Source organism: Chiloscyllium plagiosum, chromosome 20, assembly GCF_004010195.1.
Source record: "Chiloscyllium plagiosum isolate BGI_BamShark_2017 chromosome 20, ASM401019v2, whole genome shotgun sequence".
NCBI lineage: Eukaryota > Metazoa > Chordata > Chondrichthyes > Orectolobiformes > Hemiscylliidae > Chiloscyllium > Chiloscyllium plagiosum.
In genome coordinates this window covers 28,002,581-28,026,208 of record NC_057729.1, presented here as the reverse complement: position 1 = coordinate 28,026,208, position 23,628 = coordinate 28,002,581, and the positions used below count along the sequence as shown (strand labels likewise).

The 23,628-nt window shown below is 38.4% G+C and overlaps 1 protein-coding gene across 1 annotated transcript in view; it reads left to right on the top strand.

Annotated features, from left to right (window-relative positions):
• prex1 (phosphatidylinositol-3,4,5-trisphosphate-dependent Rac exchange factor 1) overlaps nucleotides 1-23,628 on the top strand; it is a 222,533-nt gene that overhangs the window by 85,271 nt on the left and 113,634 nt on the right. Inside the window, exons 2-6 of the mRNA XM_043710358.1 lie at nucleotides 2,821-2,892; nucleotides 3,699-3,821; nucleotides 12,400-12,504; nucleotides 13,040-13,141; nucleotides 22,394-22,555. Of these exons, the coding sequence (XP_043566293.1) occupies nucleotides 2,821-2,892; nucleotides 3,699-3,821; nucleotides 12,400-12,504; nucleotides 13,040-13,141; nucleotides 22,394-22,555 (564 nt within the window). The remainder of the gene's footprint in view (nucleotides 1-2,820; nucleotides 2,893-3,698; nucleotides 3,822-12,399; nucleotides 12,505-13,039; nucleotides 13,142-22,393; nucleotides 22,556-23,628) is intronic.

Sequence of the window (23,628 nt, the reverse complement as noted above, 5' to 3'; positions counted from 1 at the left end):
AGAACTAATGATCCGTGACTTGTGTCAGAACACGATTGCCTCTGTTTGCTGAACACGTGCAAAGGTCCAATTGTATTTTGCATTTTGGTATCAGAGTCAAAAGATAATTGGAACCAATACTAATTACTGTGCACTTGATTGCTGCTATTGCTGCTGCTGCTGCTGCTACTTAAAGGCAGTTGACCTACTTCTCATAGCCGCACATTTTGTAACAGGGCAGCAGCACCACATTTTCCTGGATTTAGATGTTCTGACAAATGCATGAAATGCACAGTGGATCAGTGAACATTTGGAGAAAGGCAGATGGGTTGACATTTTGGGGATAACCCTTACTTGGTTTTTGAACCAAGCAAACCTAAAACCTTAACTCATATTCTCTGCTCACTGAAGGGTGGAAAATATTTTGTGTATTTCCTTTTTATTGTTTCAAACTGGCCTGCAAAATAGTCCACTCGTGATTTTTGTTTTAGTGATTAGGTGAAGGTCATAGGAATGCTTATTGCTGTGTTGCACAATTGGTGAATGAAGAAGCCAGTTCTTGATTTCCAGATTGCTGAGCTGTTAGGCGACAGGTCTCTTGGTTTGCAAGGTGTTTGCTATGTGGCTGCTTCTGTTCGCTGTGCCTTTCTTTATCAGACTTGCTTCTAATTGTTTTGAACTTCTGTATTTTGTTGTTGTGCAGCAACGATTTCAGTTTCCTGCTCCCTCACTAGATTTTTGAAGTATTGCCCATTTGGATTTGGATTTGGATCTCATTCACAGGAGTATATTTCACCATAAAGTACTTCTGGAGTCTTACATGTGTGACACATGCTTTACGCTGCATTGTAAGAGAATGCTTACACGCTCGGCAGACTTTGTTGAGGACTGCTTTTGTTTTAACTATCTCACATCAGATCATGTTCCTGTAGACATGAACTAGACATAATACCTTTTGTAGTTTTGTGGTTGGCAAGACTCTCACAAATTAAAGGCAACTTTGCAAAGACTTAGGTTAACAGTAACAGAATTTTGTGATTGAATTTTGCAGCTTTTGAATGAGATACTGCAGATTGTTTTGACTTAATTTCTATGCAAGTTACGTTTGTGTGAACACGTGACTATCATTTAACATGGTATCTCAGTATTGTATCCTCTTTTGTATCTTCACTTTTCTTCTTTTCAAAGCTTTAATCCTTTCTATTTAACTCAAATATCATCTCATCTTAAAAAGAAATCCATCTTGAAAATGACCATACGAGCATGTCGAGAATGTGTGATTTACACACAATTATCATTAACAACGATTATGCATATGTAGAATTTTTAATGGATATAACCTTAACTTTTAAACTCTACCTCAGTGATTTGCCTTGAAACAGGAAAGTGAGTGCAGAAATTGAGTGCTTTTGCTGTCATCTAAAGTGCTCCATTTGAACTCTGCTTGTGAAGTAATATTGATTATTATTATAAAGGCTATCACTAGCTGTTCTGTACTGAGGTCAATGAGCAGTTTTGCATCTCAAGCAGCCAATAGCTTAAGGTAAACCTGTCATATTTGCAAAGAAAACCAATCATGAAGAACTCTGTCAACCAAGGGTCTGTTCTCCAATTGTTGTCTTAATGTGATTCGGTGTGCCAGCGAGATGCCTCTGGAATTTTGTGGTTTCAGATTGGCTCATGTCCCAATATGCAAACACATAACTTGTGAATGATTGGCTGATTGTGCCAGAACAATTGGAAACGTCTCATTTTTGCAAACAGAAATTAAACTCTCGACAAATCTATTTCAGTATTTTCTTAGGTGATTGAACTCTGTCTAAATGTTAGCCCATGATCATTTCATCTGCTAAGAGGAAGTGTGATGACTGCATAATTCAAGGTACTTTATAGTTCTCTTTCTTAGGTAACCACTTAGGTGTATTCAAGTGGATGGACTCTTTGTTCAATCATCACCAATCCAAGGTGAAGGTTAAGCAAACGTGCCATAGATATAGTATACGAACATTAATCTGAGAACTCAACCAACAGAAGTGGAGTGCAATTTCTTCAAATTGTATAAGGTGGAAGTGCTTATTTTTTCTGAAGGAGTGCAAACTGTTAAACTGTCAGATGATTGAGAGCTTGAGAGGCATAGTTAGCAATTTAGCACTGCAATTATGAAACTGAAAAAAATCTCTTTCATCTTATGGCACAATGTACCATTAAAATTGGAAAAGCTAAAGAATCAAATTTGGTTTAACAATGAAGACTTGAAGACTTCTTCATAATAAACTGATGCTAAAACCAATTGAGCACCTTTCTTCCCTAAGTGTTAGATAATGTTCTGAGAGTGGAGTAAGGGAGTATTTTACAACTGCACCGCTCCATTCTTCATTCTCTAGACTTGCGAAGGATCTTGTATTTAAACAACACATTGTGAAGGATCTTGTCTTTAAACAATATGTTTTGTTCAGCTCCGTGATGATTATAGGTGTTTCAGTAGCACCTATATGTCAGACATTTACTTTTGATTGTTGATGCCCTCTTTGAAATAACTTGTTAGCTGTTATTTCTGTTTAGCTAATGAAATCAACATCCTCTCCTTTTAACAGATCAGTATTGTCAACGGACAAGATTAAACCTGAAACCTGTGACCAAAGACTTTTTAAATGTCTTGTGCATCATGCTTCCTGTTTTTGCTTTTACTAAAATACTGATGCCTACTGATAACAAATATACTTGTAAGAATTATGAAAATTTAAATGTATTGAATTTTAAAATTTTGTACATGAAGAATTTCATGTATGTTGTATACATTAACTTTCATATAAGTAATTTAAGCTTTTCTTCTGCATGTAGTCATTCCTGCACAGAAATCACCAGAATGATGGCGACAAATCAGAAAAGCAAATTACTGAAGAACATCTCAAGGTGGGACTGTAGTAAAAACTTAACCTGCATTAGCAGCATTTCTTAATGGTCTATTGTATTGTTGGATTTGTTCTGTGGTTGTTGGGAGTCTAGTGAAAACTCATTTATAATAGAACAAACACAATGGTTTAAATAATTCAACCTGATGTATAAAGAAATCTTTGCAGATTAAAGGAAATATAGTTGGGGTCTTCTACAGTGAATATTTTGCTCCTTTCTCCGTTTTGTTAGTTAAAAGGGTTGGCAATTAATGCATACCTAGCCACTACTTACCAAGCTCTTGCACATGTTAATGGACTATATTTGTTGGCCTACATTTTATACTTTACTTCGCTCTCTCTTTCTCTATGGAGAAATATCAATATTCCCTTTGTAGTTGCTGGAATAGTTCACAAATTTGACTCTATATACGTAAGAAGCTACAGTTAGGACCCAAATGCTATTGCATTGTTAATGTCTTTTCTTACAATGAGGAACTAGAGGAATATTCTTCTTTGTGAAGAAGTTTTTAAATCTGCTTTATGCAGGGCACAACTCCAAGAAAGACAAGACCTAGATTTGTTTCTTTTTCTAACATAGCACTATCGAAGTTACACCCAAATGGTTTCATATTAACTTCCTGTGCAAATATGGGCTTTAAATCTTATCTAATCTAGAAATTGGGGTGGATTCTGAAGAACATTTTTAACCATTTGCTCACAACATACACATTCACTTGAATTCAGCAGGAAAAAAGCTAGTGTTTTGTTCTTGAGTATGAAGATAAGACTTTCCTAATAATGATTATGTTCTATTTTTATCTTCAGATTTTGTTTTCTAACATTGAAGAGATACTTGATGTGCATAAGTTGTTCTTGGCAGCTCTTGAGTACCATTTACAACCAGAACCACAACCTCAACATGAACTTGGAAATATCTTCCTTCAGTTTGTGAGTTGGACCAGTTTTTATTTTAGTTGTATTCTTTTGTGAATCTCATTTCTTGTCCTTTCACTTCAACTTTTAAATTTGGCATCCCTCAACTTGTGTCGGGTTTATCTATATCCCTGTCACAATTTTAGATCCACCGTTGTAGTCTGCAGGTGGAAACACTGGAAGTGTTTTGGAGGGAAACACTGGAAGTTTGTCAGCATTTGTGTTGCATTTTGACCATTCTTAATTCATAGTCGAAGAGTGTAGTGTTGGAAAAGCACAGCTGGTCAGGCAGCATTCGAGGAGCAGAGGAGTCGTTTCGAGCATAAGCTCATTCATTCAATTTTATACTGACTGTCAGCAAATGCCATTTAGGAGTCTACAACAAAGACACTGGATCCTGTTAAGTCTCATGGCATCAGATTGAACATGGGTAAGAAAACCTTTTGCTGGTTGCCACCCACCACCTCCGAATTTCAAACACCTCCAGCAGATCAAAACTGGGCATGTGCTGTGCACCATCAATAGCAGAATTGTATTCAGAAGCAATCTGTAAGCTCATGGCCTGACATATCTCCCACAGTACCATTATTGTGAAGCTGGGAGAATAACGTTTAGGTTGAAGTAGAGTGCAGGAGGCCATGCCAGGACTGTACAAAGCATACCTAAAACTTAGGAGTCAACTGGTGAAATTGGAAGCATGCAATCGACAGATCCCACACACATCAGATCAGATTAAGCATTAAATCTCCAGCCATGACCAACTAATGGAAGGGAAAAGCTCCATAACTGTCTGCATCCTCAATAATTGGGGAGACCAGCTCATCCATGAAATAGACAAAGTTGAAACATCGGCAACTAACAAGTACTTCTGACTGGAGGAGGCAGAGCTGGATCATCTGGAGGTCACCAGTATCACATATGCCAGTAGTCAGACAGTTCAATTCACTCCATGTGATATCAAGAAACTACTCAAGGCAGTGAATACCACAGAATCTACAGGCCGTGAAAGCATTCTGGCAGTAGTTTTGAAGACTTGAGTTGTAGAGCTAGCTGAGCCTCTCACCAAGCTGTTCCAGTACAGCTACAATGCTGGCATCTACCCAGCAATATGGAAAATTTCCCACTATTGCCTTGTCCACAAATTGAACAATTTTAGCATGTCAGTTACTGCCCTATCAATTACTCTAGGTCAATATGCTTTCAAGCAGCACCTGCTCAGCAATAGCTGTTCACTGACACTCAGTTGGGGTTCTGTCAGAGCCCCTTAGCTCCTGATCTCATTGTAGCCTTGGTTCAAGCGTGGACACAATAGCGGAATTCCAGAGGTGAGGTGAGAGTAGCTGTTCTTCACGTCAAGGCTACATTTGACCAGATGTTCAAGGAGCCCAAACACAACTGGTGACAATGAGAAATCATAAGGAAAGTTGGTTGGAATTATACCTAGCACAAAGGAAGGTATTTATGGTTATAGAGTCCTAGAGTCATACAGCATTCAAGTAGACCCTTTAATCCAGCTCGTCCGCGCTGATCAGGTATCATAATCTGACCTAGTTCCATTTGCCATCCCTTGGCCCATGTCCCTCTAAACCTTTCCTATTCATATACCCATCCAGATGCCTCTTAAGTGATGCAATTGTACGAGCCTCCACCACTTCCTCTGGCAGCTCGTTCCATACATGTACCACCCTCTCCATGAAAAGGTTGCCCCTCAGGTCATTTTTAAATCTTTCCCTCTCACCTTAAATCTATGCCATCTAGTTTTGAATTCTGTCACCCGAGGAAAAAGACCTGGGACTCTTCACCCCTCCCATGCCACTCATGATTTTATAAATCTCTATGTTGTTACCCTTGCTCCAGGGCGAGAATGCCCCAGCCTATTCACCCTTTCCTTATAATTCAAACTCTGCAGTCCCAGCAAAATCCTGGTTGTTAGAGGTCGCCCATTTAGTCCTAAAACATCACTGCAGGGGTTCTGTTGTCAACTGTTGTAAAAACCCATGTGGTTCACTAATGTCCTCAAGGGAGGGAAATCTGCCATCATTGACTGGTCTGAACCACATGTGACTCCAAACCCACAGCAATGTGGTTGACATTTAATCACCCTTTAAAATGGCCGAGCAAGCCATTCAGTTTAAGGACAATTAGGAATGGGTAACAAATGCTGGCCTTGTCAGCGATGGCCCTGGAAATGTCAGAATTATACCTGTTGTCATGGACTAAATGTTACTCATTGGATCCTCAAATATTGCAAGAATATATCAACATATTTTTGAAATTAGTGGGCTATAAGTGCCAAACTAAAAGGAGTGTGTACCTGTTCCCTATAATTTTATGGCTAGACTGCATACTGGGATTGTTAATATTTTTGACTGCATGCAGTCCTGCTTTGCCGCTGAGGGTGATATTTTAAAATTAAAATATTTTTGAATTATCTCTTTGGGACTGTACTCGCATGTAATTTGTAACTTCACAAGCCTCTTGAAGTGGATTAAATGCACTTCACAAAGAAAAATATTTTGAACGTGCTGTTTTTGCTGTCATGTTGTTGGTAATGAAAAACTGAAGCAGCAAGCTGTTTTTACTGCACTTGTATACTTAAATTATCAGCGGTTTCATACATATGAAGCAGGAGGGCTCCTTGTGAGATTTTTTGAGAGTAGCTTTCTTTGTCACGAGTGACTTTTTTTTATTTTCAGGTTTTTTATTTCATTTTAGCTAAGTTAGCTAACATAGTCTTAAAGTGACAATACCTTCTGTTTTTGTGTTGCCCTATGTAGTACATACATTTTGTCAGAGCAGCAGTAGTAGAATTCATCAAGATCCTCAATTATGATCAATTCTACATTAAACTTAAAGCCACACTACAGAAGGAAAACATTATTTTTGTAGACACTGCAGTATTTGAATTGACAGAACAAGCATAAGTTGGTAACAAATGTTTTTTTTTATTTGCCAAAGTAACTGGCACAGACTTCTATATGCAAAAGGCCATCATCCAAAGTACCCTTCCATTTGCTGCCATGAACACTTGCTGCTGAGGTTGTGGCAAATGCATTTGTGTCATGTGTGCATAAAGCTCAGAAACATTTTGTTTACAGCGTCTCTGATTGAATTTTAACACTTGAATTCCTTGCAGTAGAACCCCACTATGTTTTCCTATATATTAGCTCCTGAATATACATATAGCCTTAACCTAGACGTTCTACTTCCATTTGAAACTCAGTAATTTAAAGTTTTCTTGGCTGCTTCTTGAAGTTAGCTGAGATTTCTTTTTGGTGATGCCTTTTACAACAGTTGTCTCCATTTAGCAGCCTTGTCCTCCTATCACCTTGCAACCTCCCTCTGTCACCCTTATCCCCACTCACTGGCTGGGCAGATCTGGCAAGTGGCTCTCTAACTTCAGTGGGAGCCTCAACTCACTGGCAGTGGCTTCCCCAGTGCCCCTAGAACTCTACTCCACAGCAAAAGGCCCCAACCCACCCTGGCTGCCGTGCTCATTTACCTTTTCTTTCTTAACCAGCTAACTGCATCTCCACTTGAGCCTAGTAGTGACCAGTGCAAGAGAGAACCTTCAGTGGTTGTAGATTCGAAATATAAGATCAGCTTTTCTCTAATTGGTTGCCCTTCCCACTGAATTATTCATGGGCTTTTGGGGACTTTGAGAGGAGAATTTGCCTGCCTATTAATTTTGAGTGATGAAGTTCATTTCATTATGGAATAACATAATATGTCTCTGAGCATTGTACATAAGAAATAATGATGAATCTCAGTGAGGTTTAGTCGCTCTCTGCAAAGCCCTGTGTATTTCACATGGCCTGTAAAACTTCTTAGTTTCTATAGAAAAAGAATTGTTGGAATTTAATGAATTGTCAGGTCACCCAGGAGATGTGAGCTTTTTGGTCTTTCTGAAAATCAAATATGACATATAATGCAATATTAGATCATTCCACATTGAATTTGTTTGTAAAATTTTTTGAGTGCACTTTTATTCCCTTGACAGTAAGATAATCTTCCTTGAAATTATTCTGGAATAATGTAAATAGGACCATTTATTCTAGACTCAAGATGGGGCACTCAGTACAGGATTAACACTTTGCTTACACCAGAATTTAGCGTCTTTAGCTGCTTTTTGAGTGGATAAAGCTTTTAAAATTGTATTCTTGTATACAAGAAAACCCTTCACCTGGGAAAACTCTGATATTCATGCTGTTGGCATATTGCAAACATGCTGCCTGTACTTTAATGGAGGATCATGGGAAAGGCAATTAGTTTTGCTGAATATGCACAAATGGTTATCAAGAAGCTGCATATGTTTGTAAATTTAACCAGTCCTTTACTAAGCTGTGTTAATTAGTTTAATTAAATTTCCCAGTCAAAGATGCACTTGGCCAGGAGTTTGAGGTCAGCAGCAAAATGCAGTGTTTACTTCTGATCTCCTAGAAAGCCAGCCACAAAGATCTACTGATCTCTGAGGCATTGTTTTCCCTTTCAGTTCAATTCTGAGGCTGAGCCTGCCAGTAGATAGGCAGCAATGATATCAGGTTCCATTTGAGATATTCACACACAGCAAATTCAGAAGTCTTAATTCCCTTCATTATTAGTTTATATCTTCAGATGGTGAAGTAAATTATTTGCATTAAGCTGGAAGCTTAGATGAAAGCATTTGAAGAAAACCAAAAATGTCTTGTTATCATTTGGAGAAAATTTATAATCAACAAATATAAAACCAGCTTCTCAGGGGTAATCAAGGGTGTATTTAGTAGCAGTCATTAAGTTAGTATTCCATTTAAATATTCAGTTACATTTCACTTAAATAAAATAGGTTTTTTGAGGGTTTTCTGCAGTGTTGGCATTCTCATTGATTTGATTTCCATGACTGCAGGCTGTAGGTCTGGAGAGGATTGTAACTCCTCTCCAGAGCATACTGGTCTGTTGTATCGAACAGCTTAATACTATTCGAGACACTTGCATGTCTGAATATGGTGTTTGTACACAATAGTTAATTGTAATAAATGTCTGTTGTATTCTTCAATGCCACAATAACCAAGCCCAATTTCTTACAATATGGGAGATAGAAATCATTGCCGTATTGGGAAAAGCATCTTCCTGGAGGCCAACTCTCATAATTGCCTTCAGGCAACTCACTTAACTAGCATAATTGTGTAATAAGGCATGAATACAGGCAGTCTCTGATTCACAAATATCGGGCTTACAAATGTTTGCACTTATGAATGCACTCCCATACAGAGGCTTTAAAGATCCAATAGATGAATATTTCCTTTACTTACAAATGGCTGCTTTACAGTGTCCTGCATTATATTTGGACTTGTGATCCGGAACAGAACCCAGTCACAACCTGGGGACAGTCTGTACATATTGACTTTAAATTACTGCTAACTTTTTAACCAAATAAGGTCAATTAATTTTGAGGTCAAGAACTGTTGTGTTGAATTAAATTTTGAGTGAAGAAGGTATTGTGCTTATAAACAATTAATCTTCCTGTTACACTTCAGATTTCTCCTGTAAATAAAAAAAACAAAATTTGACTCCAAGAGTCGAATTTTTCTCTCCCTGGAGGTGGTGAGAGGGAAATAATTAGGCAACTACGCCTTGGACAATACCTGTCCTCTTCTTGCTAACTCCGCAGTTTAGTACTGGGTAAGCAGGCCAATGGGGAATTTCTTGTCATGCCAGCTATTAAGGCCTTTTAAAGGCCTTAACTCACCAGCAGGACCAAAGAACCAGTCTTGTAAGCAAGTGGGAAAATTGGCTGATTGCACGACTTGATGACAAGGCCAACCTGGGAAATTTTGGTTGTGGGATGGTGGGGGGCACTCCTTTTTCTTCAACTTGCAGGCAACTAGAGAAATTGATGGGGTTCGATGATGGTGTCTGAAAGCCACACCCCTTGTCCTTGTCTCTGACTACCCATGACATCCGCCACTCCCTGCCACCCCCACATGGCCAAAAGAAAATAACTCATGTTCTTTACACTCCCTGAGGAGTAGACCTTGGCCAATTGTTATTGTCTTGAGAGCCAGGATGCTACTATCAAAGCCTGTGAAACGCCAAGAATATCATAGGCCAACTCTTAACAAGTTGGCATATGACATGAAACACCTTTTCAGTGACTGGATGGCAGGATGGTTGACATTGCAGATGCTTGAAATCTAGTGACAACACAGTCAGGAAACAAACCGGCATGGTTCTTCTGTGCCACCTCACTTTCTTTGACCTTTACTGGTTTTTGCTCCATGCTTGTTGAAGTCAGTATTTTTGAACAGACAGGACATTTCTCAAAGGAAAAAACAACATTTAAATCTAAATTTAATACGTTGCTCTTTAATTGAATTCTGCGTAATGGAATTGTTTTTTTTCCCTTTCATTAACCACTCTAGAAGATCAACTTTATCATCCCCAGGGTCAGTGAATGACTTCCTGCAGGGTGTCCCAATATCTTCATTGGTTTACCTGCTTGATTTGAAGGATCAAAGAATTACCTTTCTATAATACCATTGGAGGTAGGAGCAGCAGTAGACCATTTGGCCATCAAGTCTGCTGTATCATTCCATCAGATTGCGGATAATCTTATAATCCTCAAACCCACTTTTCTGTCTTTTTCCCCAAAACCCTTGATGCATTACTCATGAAAAATCTGTCTATTTCAATTTTGAATATACGTAACACAGTGCCTAGGGGAAGAATCAACCTCTCAGCATCTGCACTGTCATGTCCCCTGAAAATCTATATGTTTCAATAAGATCTCTTTTCTCTCATCTAAACTCCCAGTGAGTACAATTCTAAGCTACTTGACCACTCCTCATAAGACAATCCGTCCATACTTGTGATCAACCGAGTGAACTTTCTCTGGACTGCCTCCAAATGCTAGTATTTCTTTCCTTAGCTAAGGGGATGAAAACTGTTCACAGTATTCCAGCTGTGATTTAACTAGGGCCTTACATAGTTTCAGCAAGACATTCCAGTGTATACGTTTCCTTTGAAATAAAGGCCAACTTTCCATTTGCCTTTCCTATTACCTGCTGAACTTAGATGCTAGCTTTTTGTGATTCATGAGCAAGAACTTCCAAATCTCTCTGTGCTACAGCTTTCTGCGTCTTTTTACATTTAAATAACCTTCAGCTCTTCTCTTCTTCCTGTCCAAGAGCATAACCTCGTACTTTCCCACCTTGTATTCCATCTGCCAAATTTTTGCCCATTCGCTGAACTTAACCCTATGTAGAGATTTTATTACCACCTCACTACTTGCCTTCCCACCTACTTTTTCCAATATGACTATGGTACCTTTCCTTATCCAAGCAATCACTACATGTCATAAATTATTGTGGTCTCAGCATTAATCCCTGTGGCACAGATTTCTTTTTGAGACAAAATACCAAGAACCTCCTAGTGGTCTGATTCTACAAATCAATATCAAAAAACATTTTTCTTCTCTGTTTATAGTCATCTGTATCTTTGTAATACATTCTAAAGAAACATGAAGTCTTTGAACTATTGCTATAATTTTAGTACCTTGTATTCCTGATGCCTTCTATTCTGAGAGTTCATCAGACATTTGGGTCTCACGTTTTCATTGGCTTTGGCATGTCAGTCTTAATACAATAGGAGCATGATATTTTCCTTGTATTATTTTTGGTTCTATTTTCAGTGTTTCAAATCTTGATAAATTATTCTGTTATGCCACTTTTTTTGGTTTGATTTAAATGCTTTTCTCCAGCAAAGTTCTCTTCCATGAATCCTCTTTTTTTTTAAAACAAATGCAAGCTTAGTCTTTCTCAGCTTTTAAATAATCTGCAGTTTTCTAACCAACTATCTCTGGTCTGGAAGTTTTACAATTTAAGCCTTACACCAAGGTACAGTCTATCTTTCCCTGAACTGCCCTACATTACTTTCTAGGAGAAAAACTGTATTTTGTTCTGACCTCGTCAGATCTCCTCTAAAGTCACTGTAAAAGTTTTTAGGCTGTGGGTTTTCTAAACTAATGATCAGTCCATGACCATTCAAAATCATATTCCGTGAGGTCCACCTGGCTAACCTCCTTACAATCACTATACTTACCTCTATATCATGCCTGCAGCAGTGACACCTTGAGCTGACTGGATAGGATATTGTGCAATAAGTTGGAGCTGTTTCACGTTGGATCACACCTTCACCTTTTGTACAGCAATGATTTAACCTTGGTTCTACATAAGTTTCATATACTAATACTATAACTAATATATGGACTTGAATAGGTATGTGATGCTTATGGAACTTTCTATTATGGTTCAGTGAGGATTGTATCGTACAAAAGGAAGCCATTTGGCCTGTCATGCCTGTTAAGGTGCAATCACTGTGAAAAGGTGATGCCTGAGTGAATGAAATTCATTTTTTTTCTCACCCATGTCTGAGTTGTTACAATCCAACTGTTTAGCATGCTTTTCTTTCTAAAGAATCATACTTTATCATATAAACCAGAATACATTATTCTCCCATGGTGCATTCCACTAAATATAAATTTTAAATTGAGCAACTATAAACTATTGCACATAAACAGTTTCTTTAATACTATTGTCATCTTTGTATTTATTTGTAGAAAGACCGATTTTGTGTCTATCAAGAATATTGTAGCAATCACGAAAAAGCCTTGAGACTTTTAATGGAATTGAACAAAATACCTGAAGTGCGGGCAATGCTTTTGGTAAGCTGCATGGCCTCTTTTAAAAATTGCATGGTCATGTGTTTATTTGAATATTATCTGCATAATTGGTTCATGTTGGACTGCCTAATACAATTACCCTTCCTCAGTTGTATACTACTATAAATATTGATATAAACCTTGTGCATTCAGAAAATTATGTTTGGTTAGTTGAAAATATTTCTGATGTTGATTTTAATCCTATTTTGTAAGGTCCCTGGTCAAGTCTATAAACTATTTGAGAATATTATGTAGTTTTTGTAGTACTTTGAATACTAAACCCAAGATTCAATATTTATTTGTTTACGCAGACATTGCTATGAGAGGAATGAATATATTTATAATTTTGGACATGAGGCTAATTTGAGTCTGCAATTTAGGTAAAGTCTTGAAGCAGGAATGTTCCAAAATACCAAACCCCTTTTCTGGGTATAGTATTTGACTCAAAATTCACATAGTCACCTGGGGAGTCAGTTGTTTCAAGTATCTGTGCATGTAAAATTGTTTTAGTGAACTAACAGTCCCACTTTGTTTTTAGAACTGCATGGTTCTGGGAGGAATGAAGACCACAGATATACCACTGGAAGGCTATTTGTTAACCCCAATACAGAGAATCTGCAAATATCCTTTATTACTTAAAGTAAGTAATTGGAATAAATAAGGTTAATAAATTGTGAACATTTTGTGTGGTTTCTTACAGAAGTTAATATAATATGGTACCAAATCTTGAACAGTTCAATTTTAATTTAATCTGACTGAATTTCCACAAAAAGAAATCTATAATTTGAATGTTATTGTTGTGAAATGTTTCTAATTGTTATTTAATTTTTTTGGAGGTCAGAAATTTAAGTTAGTAGGAAAATGTGCAGACAATTTCTTTCTTAAAGCTGATTTGTTACTTCATGATTGCAATGTAGCAACTGAACATTTACAAAAGATTTTCCATTTGTAGTAATTATTTTAGTTACAGTAATTAAATTCCATTGTTGACAGATGGGGTTGAATTTTTCTAGGCAAAGTGCCAGTTGAGTTGAATATTTTTGGAGAGTTTTTCACGGTGAGACCTAGCAAGATTTCTTACTGTATCTTATTACTCTTCTCATTAACCACAATGGCGTCTCTCTCTCTCTCTCTCTCTCTCTCTCTCTCTGTACCCCTCCCTGAATCTAGTCTGCCCATGCCACACACCATTCCCATAACAACTTGCCAACTAGCAGATATCACCAAAAGATTGGTATCCCTTGCACCAGTGCCATATTTAAAAGGCCTCTCTATATCCAAACAAGATTGGCAGTTTACTTTTGACCCTCACTAAGAACGTAATGGCATAGTAATCACAAATCCACACTGCTCACAACATGGCTACCACTCTCTCTCGCACATACAACCCCATTCTCTCACCCTTGTTGCTGTGTAACCACCAGACACACAGTTTGTCTTCAGCTATGTCTTCTTTAAAAAGCCTGCCCTAAATCACTATTACTCTATCACCCCCCCCCCCCCCCCCCCCCCTGCAGTGCACACTGATCTTTTGTTGACAGCTGGCAAAAATGAACACAAATGAAACAAGTAGAGGTTGCAGTTCACCCCCACAATCCAAACTTGATGCTGGCATGTTGATAAGCAACTATTCTAAAGTTCATCATTTTCTGCTGCACCCACCGTCATCGCCTAGAACTGGGTGCCAGTCTATGCACTGTCTAGTTTATAGCACCTGATGCAGCTGAGCCCTCAAGCACAAGGAAAGCTTTCTTCACCCAACATCATCTTCCTACTTATTGGAAGACTACTCCCATTTTCCTAGTTCCTCAGTATCTATCATTGCCTGATCCAATTGTGCAGACACAGCATGCCAGGATGATGCAGCAGACTCTTTCCAGACAATACTGGAGGATGTCTCTAGACTGGTCCAAGCAGTGGAGTTTCATCTTCAATAGCCCTAGCATCTGCTCCACTGCAGTCTGGGATGCAACATGTGCACCTACCTGGTGAAGGTTCCATTGTGGCTGAGTGTCCAACACTTTCATCCAAAAGGGAGTTCCTGCTGAATTCTGACCTCCTTCCCATCATTTATTTAACTTGCCATTGCATTCAGTAGAGATTCTCCCTTCCCCCATGCCACTGTGTTGGTCCCCACTTGCCTCTGCAAAGACTCTACCTCCTACCACCAGCTTTGCTTCCCAGACCCTTATTGCCAGTAATCCCACCCTGCCCCTGATGCCTGGACAGACATGTTTTACACTTCCCTCAATGCACAGGCCCCTAGGGACTGTATTCACCATAACATCTGAACAACTTCAAACAGCCCCTAAGTGATTGGCCAGCTACCAATCACTGTCTTTGTCATTGCAGCTCCCCGACTGCTTATGAAAGCCCTACAGACTGACCATTTATCACATGTTGGTCTGTAGTCAGATGTATCCCTTGGCAGTGCCTGGCCTGAGGGTTGACTGTGGCTATGCTGCTGGACCTCTGTAGACTGTGCACATGACTGATGGTAGCAGGATTCTTTGACTGGGAATAACCCACCATTTTCTGGACTGCAGATGAGCTTCACACCCACTTTCTGACATGGCCATTTGGTTGAATAAACAAGCAGCACATTTGCCATAAAGGCAGCTGACACATGCTGTAGGTGTTACATTGCTGTACAGCAAGATATGTTTCTTGCCAAACCTGATAGTCAAGTTGCTTGTCAGTAGGGACCTATGTGTCAGCACAAATGAATATGTCGACACAGCAATGCCTTTTGGCTCTGGTAAATGTGTCAATATGCTAACAGGCACAGTATGGCAAGACAGGGTAGGATGCTGAAAGCCTGCAGATAGGGATCAAGTGAGCAAGAGAGTAAACTCTGAGATGCAGCTGGTCCAATCCCAATGCTGAGTGCCTGTCCAGAATGTGCAAGGTTTCCCTACTGCAGCCTTCCAATGTTAGTTGCTGAGGTGCGCTGCACTGCAGACCTGTACATCCGAAACATCATGCAAGTGGATTGGAGAGGATCCTGAGAGGTTGGCAAATGTCCGATACCTGTGTTTGAATGAGGGTGTATGTAGCCAGTACCCCGGGACTCGCCCTGAAATGCTGTTTGGTGCAGTTCTCAGCCAGCGGTGAGTTGCATTCGCCAGGTTCACTTGCTCTGACTTCGATGTGGAGAATTCTTGAACCCAAATTTGTTTGATGCATTTGATAAGATGGAAGTTAAATATTAATGATATGAGCTTTGTCATTGATAAGGCATTTAACAAGTGATGATCTTACTTGGCCACTCACTGCTGCGTTGAGAGAAACCCCTCTCAATGCTTGGTAAATGCAGCCAGTTGCTCTTGAAGACAAGATAGGCCTTGTTGGAATTCTTACCCAATTCTCCATGAATCTTGCCATAGCCCATGTCATATGGGTCTTGATAACATTCTGCCCATGGTGCTTACTATGTAATGCTAGTTTCAAGAAATGTGTCACAGCCAAGATCTTGAAAATTTTATTTGTTTATTGACCTGATCATTGTTGAAAGTTAACACCAAACATAATTTTCAAGTGAAACAGGGTCAGAGGACAGGCATAATTGGAGAAGTTATCTTGTTTTACCTTCACGAATCACATAATTCCTGATTCATGTTTGCTTTTTGATAAGATAAAAGTCAAAATGTTGCTTTTAAACTGCTCCAGTCCTGTGGAAAGACATTCACTTTAAACTTTTTAAATGGTTTGTTCCCTAACTAATTGTTTAGAAATATTAGAAATTTAGAAATATTAATGGACGAATTTTCACAATTGAGAATGAAGTGTTATTTTAGAATGTTAATGCACTCACGACAGTGTTCAACAATTGGATATCTTGCCTTGTTGGAGTTTTAGAATAGATCAGTATGCTACAGAAGTTTGAAGTTTTATTCTTCAGTGAATTTGCATGACTGATGGGAGGATTTGAGTAATGTATTCTATTCTTGCTAGTGTTGAGTTGAGGGATTTCCTACATTATTGTGAGAATGTGTTTGTGCTGTTAATGCTTTTGCCTCTGATTTAATTTGTTGTTGTAACCTGTAGCAAAAGAACACAGTGGGCAAATCCAAGTCTCTTGCATGCACTTCAGATTACAGATTAGTGTTGAAAATTAATGAAAAGGTTCCCCTCTTTTATGTTGCCTTTTTATATGTACTTGAGCCATGTTTTTTTGAAATGGCAGGAATGCAAGTGATACACTGGCCCAGTCAAAGTGTTCCTTACAAATGACAAACTGATTGGATTTTGGTAATCGTGATTAGTTTTAGTTTCAAATTTGATTTCCAAGCAACTTAATGTTTTTAGTTCCTTTCCTGATCGCAGTGAGATTCATGTGATATATTGAGCAATATATACTGTAGATCTGATATTAAGGAGCCAAATGTTTTTTATAGAGTTTTAGGTGGCAACTGGCAAATGGATTCGCTGAAAGCATACAATGAAGATTCATAGAAAACAGGTTTTATAGTTTTGAAGAAAGACTGGTGAAAAATCAGATTGTCCACTCTTTTATTTAATAGTACCTAGGACCAGAGGACATAATCTAGGAATAAAGGGTTGGGCATTTAAGACAGATGAGGAATTTCATCTCTGAGGATAGTGAATCTATGGCATTCATTACCACATGCGACTGTCCGGGCTGGGTTATTAGTGCATTCAAAGCTGAAATAGATTTTTAGTTAGTAAGGGAATCATCGATATAGGGAAAAGTCAGGAAAGTGGAGTTATCCAATCATCCACCATCTCATTGTATAGTGGAACAGACTCAATTGGGTGAATAGCTCCTGCACTTTGTTTGGAAATGTTTGTCTTTAGGCTTTTCATAGAATCCCTACAGTGTGGAAAGAGGCAATTTTGTCCAACTAGTCCACACCAACACTCCGAAGAACTTCCCATCCAGACTAAACCCCCTACCCTATCCCTGTAACCTTGAATTTCCCACAAATAATCCACCTAACCTACACATCCCTGGGCACTATGGGTAATTTGGCATGGACAATCCACGTAACCCGCTCATCTTTGGACTGTGGGAGGAAACTGGAGCACCTGGAGGAAACCCATGCAGACACAGGGAGAATGTGCAAACTCCACACAGACAGGTACCTGAGGGTGGAATTGAACCCTGGTCCCTGGTACTGTGAGGCAGCAGTGCTAGCTATTGAGCCACCGTGCTGCCCCACTAGCATCTATGCTTGTGCCTAAATATACAATGGGGTACTTTGATGGATCCTGAAGTGCTTATTTTTCAACCTGCCTTTTTTCATGGGTCAAGTTTAAAAGCCATTTCTGTTGGGAATACAGGTTTCACTTGTGAAGCTGTTTTGGGTCGAGTGCACGTGAAATAGGGTCAGCATAACACAAGAAAAAACAAGAACATAAATCATTGTTCCTTTTTCCGGCTTAAACCTTTTCATTGAGCAGAAGCAGAACAACGTATTTAAGTGCAAATATTTGAGGTTTGTCTCTGTTTTGGTTGAACATAACAATCTTGTTTGGGGAATTGAAGTCTAATGTGCACTGAAAATTTTTGAAGTAAGCAGAAGAGACTGATAATTTGTGTTAATCTTAAGTATTTGCGTTTGCTGGCCAGTTAGACCTAAATATTCCCATTCTTCAGCAATTTAAGTCCAATATGTTGAACTACATATTTTATTTTACAAGCATTTATGCATTCTGTGATATATAGTCAGAGAATTGCAATAAGGGAGGATTTGTTGGTGCTGCAGGTATGTAGACTTGCTACATTTTATATCTTTAGATTGTCATTATCAGTGGTATTACACAGATAAAATAACTTTTTAGTGTTATTATTCTGCTGTTGAATTTGGTAATCCACATAATACTTCTACAAGATTTCATGAATTTTAGTCATCAATTATTATGTGGCACTCTGTTTCAGTATCTTCCAATTGCATTTTCCAAAACAAGGCAGTGCCAACATTTGTTTACCCAATATATTTTAATCACTGAACCAATTTGCCAGCCTACAGATCTTGAAATGCTTTAGTCCCAAGCTCTGCTGGCAATTCTTTGACTTCAACAGAAATTGCTGCAGAACCTTAGCAGATCTAGAAGTATCTGTAGACAAAAAGCAGAGTCAGTGTTTTGGGTCCAGTGACCCGTCTTCAGGGTTCTTTGACTGGCCTTGAAGAGTGATAGTTTACATAACTTTGACAGATCAGAAAATGTTACTGCATCAAAATACTTTGCAACTGGTGGTCATTTCTGAGGAGGGGCAGAACCATTGCAAGTATCCTTCCTCTTAATTGGCCCATTGAAATCAAACCTTGAGGCATCCCACCCTAAACGTTGTAAATGTGGTTCCTTTCATCTCTATTACTTTCTCAGCATTGTCTTTGATGTGGCACATGGAAGTTTCTCATGGGCTTTTGTTCATCTACCCATTTTAGCCCTCATAATCTTAGATCTAATTGCAGTCCTTGTGTGTCATAACATGAAAAATGTATTGGGTAATGTTTTCAATTTGGGAGCATCATTTTAGTAGCACTTTAAATTTACTTTCTCTTTGACTTGTACATTATTAATACCCGTTGTGATCTCCAGAGCAGTCCCAGCAGAGTTGTAGGATTGTGCAAGTATTTTGCTGATCATCAAACAATATGGGAACACCCGTTGCTGTTTGGAACTGGCTGTGCTCCCAGCTCCCAGCCCCCAGCCCTGTGCTCCCATGTGATCCTGTGTTGCAGTCTGTCCCAAGTGGTGTTGTAACCAGTTTATAATGAATGAACTGGGCTTCATGTGACATTTGACCCATACTTCAGCCAGGTAGTATTGTCCAAAATGTTCTTTGTAAACTGGGCTGCAAAAAGTGTTATAAATTGCAGAATGTGATACATTATACTCGATCATCTACATGTTTTAGGATTGTGTAAAAGCTTCCAATGTTTGGATTCCCTGGAATTTTCACCAAACAAGCTTCCTTACCCATTTTTCTCTTTAGTTTTCTTCCCTCCCGCACCCTAGTTCTGTGCCTGAAGTCAGAACTTTGTCAGGTCTTCTCAAATTAGGGATGCATATCAGGCCAGCTGAACACAGAGATATGTGCAGTGCATTCACAAACAAAAAAATAGAAATTGCTGGAAAAACTCAGCAAGTCTCCCAGCATCTGTGGAAAGAAATCAGAATTAACAATTCTGATCTGACCCTTCTCCAGAACATGATTTGGCGATGCAGGTATTGGACCGGGGTGCACAATCTTAAAAACCACACAGTCCAACAGGTTTATTTGAAAGCACTAGCTTTCGGAGCGCTGCTCCTTCATCAGGTGGTTGTGGAGTATAAGATCGTAAGACACTGAATTTATAGCAAAAGTTTAAAGCATGATGTAACTGAAATCATATATTTTAAAAGACCTGGATTGTTTGTTAAGTCTCCATCTTTTAGAATGATTTGGAGGTATCGGTGTTGAACTGGGATGGACAAAGTTAAAAATCACACAACACCATGTTATAGTCCAACAGGTTTATTTGGAAGCACTAGCTTTCAAGGTGCTGCCTCTTCATCAGGTGGAGCAGGTCCTGCTCCCTATGAGTCTGTAGGAGGGAGAGAGAGAGAGAGAGAGAGAGAGAGAGTGTGTGAGTGTGTGTGTCTAGTAGGGAGAGAGAGAGAGAGAGAGAGAGTGTGTGTGTGTGAGTGTGTGTGTCTAGTGCAGGGGTGGGGAACCTGCAGAACAAATCTTTTATTTTTTTATTAATTTTTTTCATCCTTTATTATTTTTATTTTAATCTTAAAATTAATATATTTAAAGTACCAGAGAGTAAAAGAAAATTCAATGAAATAATCCTCACAGACTGACCGCCACAATTAAAAAATTGGTAAGTCATAAGGCTCCTAAAGAACTACAGATGGAATTGATTGAGCTCTCAGAAGATGACATTTTAAAGTTTTATTTGACGCTAAGAAAGATCCGATTGAAATATGGAAAAATGCAATAGAATATCCATGCCTTTGGCAACATGCACGAAAAATGCTTTCTTGCTTTTCAACCACTTATTGCTGCGAATCTACATTCTCCTACTTAACCAAAATCAAGACGCCCTTAAGGTCACAAATGACACATACCCATCTAGAGGATCAGCTAAAACTGCAGACCTCCATGCTGCAACCAAATATTCAAATACTTTCCTGCAAAAAGCAGTCACAACAAAGTCATTAAAAGGTTAGTTAACTTTAGAATTAACTTTTTTTATCTTTTTTTTTAGTTAGTAGTTTGATTTTTACAAAATAATGTGAATTTTGAAGAATATATAATTGAAGTTTCTTGGATGCGGCCTTATTAGATTACAACTAACATAATGCGGCCTTCCAACATGAAAAGGTTCCCCACCTCTGGTCTAGTGCATTGGGGTCACCTGCAGTGTTACATGAATCCAAGGTCACGGTTGAGGACATACACTCCCCCCCCCCCACCCCCCCAACACACACACACACACAGATATAAGTTTGTAGGGTGAATTTGTACTTGCAGAATCATATTTTGTTTTGCTCAAAAACTTCATGAATCCATGTAAGATTCTGTAAATCCCTTTTTTAGAAATAGAATCAGTCTGAACATTGGGGCATACACAGCCTCACACAGGGCACCTCACACCTTCAATGCATTATATGAGACGACATGGCGCCTATTGTTAAAGTTTACTTGAGAATGTAACTTTTTAAAAAAAAAGTTCTGGGGTTTACATATGAAAGAACTGAAACTAACATGGTCATTCTAAAAACAATCCAGGTTTTTTTCAATATATAATTTCAGTTACATCACACTGTAAACTTTTGCTATAAATTCTGTGTCTTATGATCTTATAGTCCACAACCACCTGATGAAGGAGCAACGCTCCGAAAGCTAGTGCTTCCAAATAAACCTGTTGGACTATTACCAAGTGTTGTGTGATTTTTAACTTTCTCAGAACAGCAATTCACAAACTGTGTTAATTTTCTGGAAGTAATAGGTTTTCTTACCTTTTTGGCTACTGAAGAGCACAGGATAAAGTTTTCTGCCTGCAACCTAACCTGCAAATATTTTGTGAAATCTGAAGATGCTTCACTGACCAAAGTGGAGAGAAACTTTGGTGTTCCCACCTAGAACACTTGTTATGTGATGTAGTGTGGACATTGTTGTGTATGTCTGAATATTTTCTAACTCATGGCAAAATATACTTTTAGCAGAGAAGTTCACAGGTGAATTAATGCTGGAGCCATTACAATGTACATAAATAATTTGAAGTCAGGGCCTTGGGGAAAGTGAAGCAATATTAAGATTGCAGTGAGAAATCTGTGCAGATGCAAGGGTAAATAGGTAAAACTAAGGCTACATGAAGATTATTATGTGCAGCTCTGGTCACTGTACTAAATATAACAAGCTATGGAGTAATGTAGAAAAGAACAACCAAATTGGGAAGTATCTAAACCAGGTGAAGACCAGACCTGGATTTGTCTTGGCCTTTAACCAGTTGCATTCCAGAACAAGATCATGTCAGATTTGGAAATGTACTAAGCTGTTATTTCTGATTTGTTCTCTCCCTAATCTCATCAGTGACTGTATTCTTGAAATAAAACTTCTAACATATTAAATTGAGATTTCCTATTACAGTTTTTGCTCATCTAAGCCTGAGGAAATGAATCAATGAATTAGGTGGAGAGAAACGTATACTTCTAAAAAGTTTTTTTTTAAGAAAAAGAAATTCACCTTGATCGGTGCATAGAATTTGTGAAATGTAATTTTTAATTTCAAGAAAATGTATTTGAAAGGAACTATCACTCTTATTGGAGACGTAGTATTGACAGCTGAATTTGGTTTTAGGTACTACGTTTCAAGCATTTTGGTTTCTGAGGTGACAGTGAAGTTTGAGTTTCACTTCTCTATTTCTTGCAGGAGTTGCTAAAACGGACCCCCAAAAAGCACAGTGATAACTCTGCAGTGGAAAAAGCCTTGCAAGCAATGAAAGCCGTGTGCACTAACATTAATGAAACCAAGAGGCAAATGGAGAAACTGGAAGCTTTGGAACATCTGCAGTCATCAATTGAAGGATGGGAGGTATGAGTAAAAGGATGGATGAAATGACAAGCATTTATGACATTATATTTGAAATGTTTAACAGAGCATTTTTCAAGTCTTCTAATTTAATGGTAAAAATATATTTCCATTTCTAAACCCATCAAAAGAAAGCAATTTCCTTGTTCAGTTGACTATCGCCATTAGATATGATTCTTCACAGTGCATCCGTTTAAAATTCTGAAACTAAGTTAACACAAGTTTCTTTCTTTCACAACACTTTCTGGTGGAAACCCTGTAAATTCAACTCCTGCTGTTTCACTGAAAAAATGCCGGACTTCATATTCCCTTAATGTTTGCATCCACAATGTAAAAACCTGTATTAGACACATTTATGTAACTTTCTTGCCAATTAAAACATTTTATGGGAGAAATGACGTAATTCTAGGTGTGCATTACTACGGACCCTGTCCTTAACACCGTCTATCCTGGATACAGCATTGCATGATGACCTAATAAGTCTTATTAATCTTAGTTTTTTTTTAAAGCTGTGACCTAACACTTGTCATTCCTGTACGTGATTCATTTCTAATGCAATCCTAATTCTGCTGTGAATGTCTCTTTTGTTTAAAGAAGTGAAGACCATTGCTGTTGCAGCTAGCGTGTTGCAGTAGCAGCAGCTGCAAAGATTATGTAATTTTTCTGACTGAAGGAAGTGCCTTCTCTGTGGTCTTGACTGAATGCTGGACAATAAAGTATTCTGCTGAACATTTTGAGGCAAACCATACTTGTTTAATGCTTTATTTTTTTGTGTCAATATAAGATTGTGTGATGTTTTTAGTTTTCGTCCCTTGCCCATAAACATAGATTTTTATTTACCACACTCTGTGCCCTAAAGATACCATGCTGCGTTGTCATAGAGTTTGAGGTGGTGGATTGAACACTCTAGTCCCCTCTTTTACCAATCTGAATGATTTAACAACAGTTCTAATGTAAAAATCAAGGCTCGTTAAGTGCATGTTTTAAACAGAAACAATGCAACAGCTAAAAAGAGAAAAAAAATCTGAATATCAGGTGCACTAGTTTTCATCAACTGAAGACTAAGCTGCATGTGC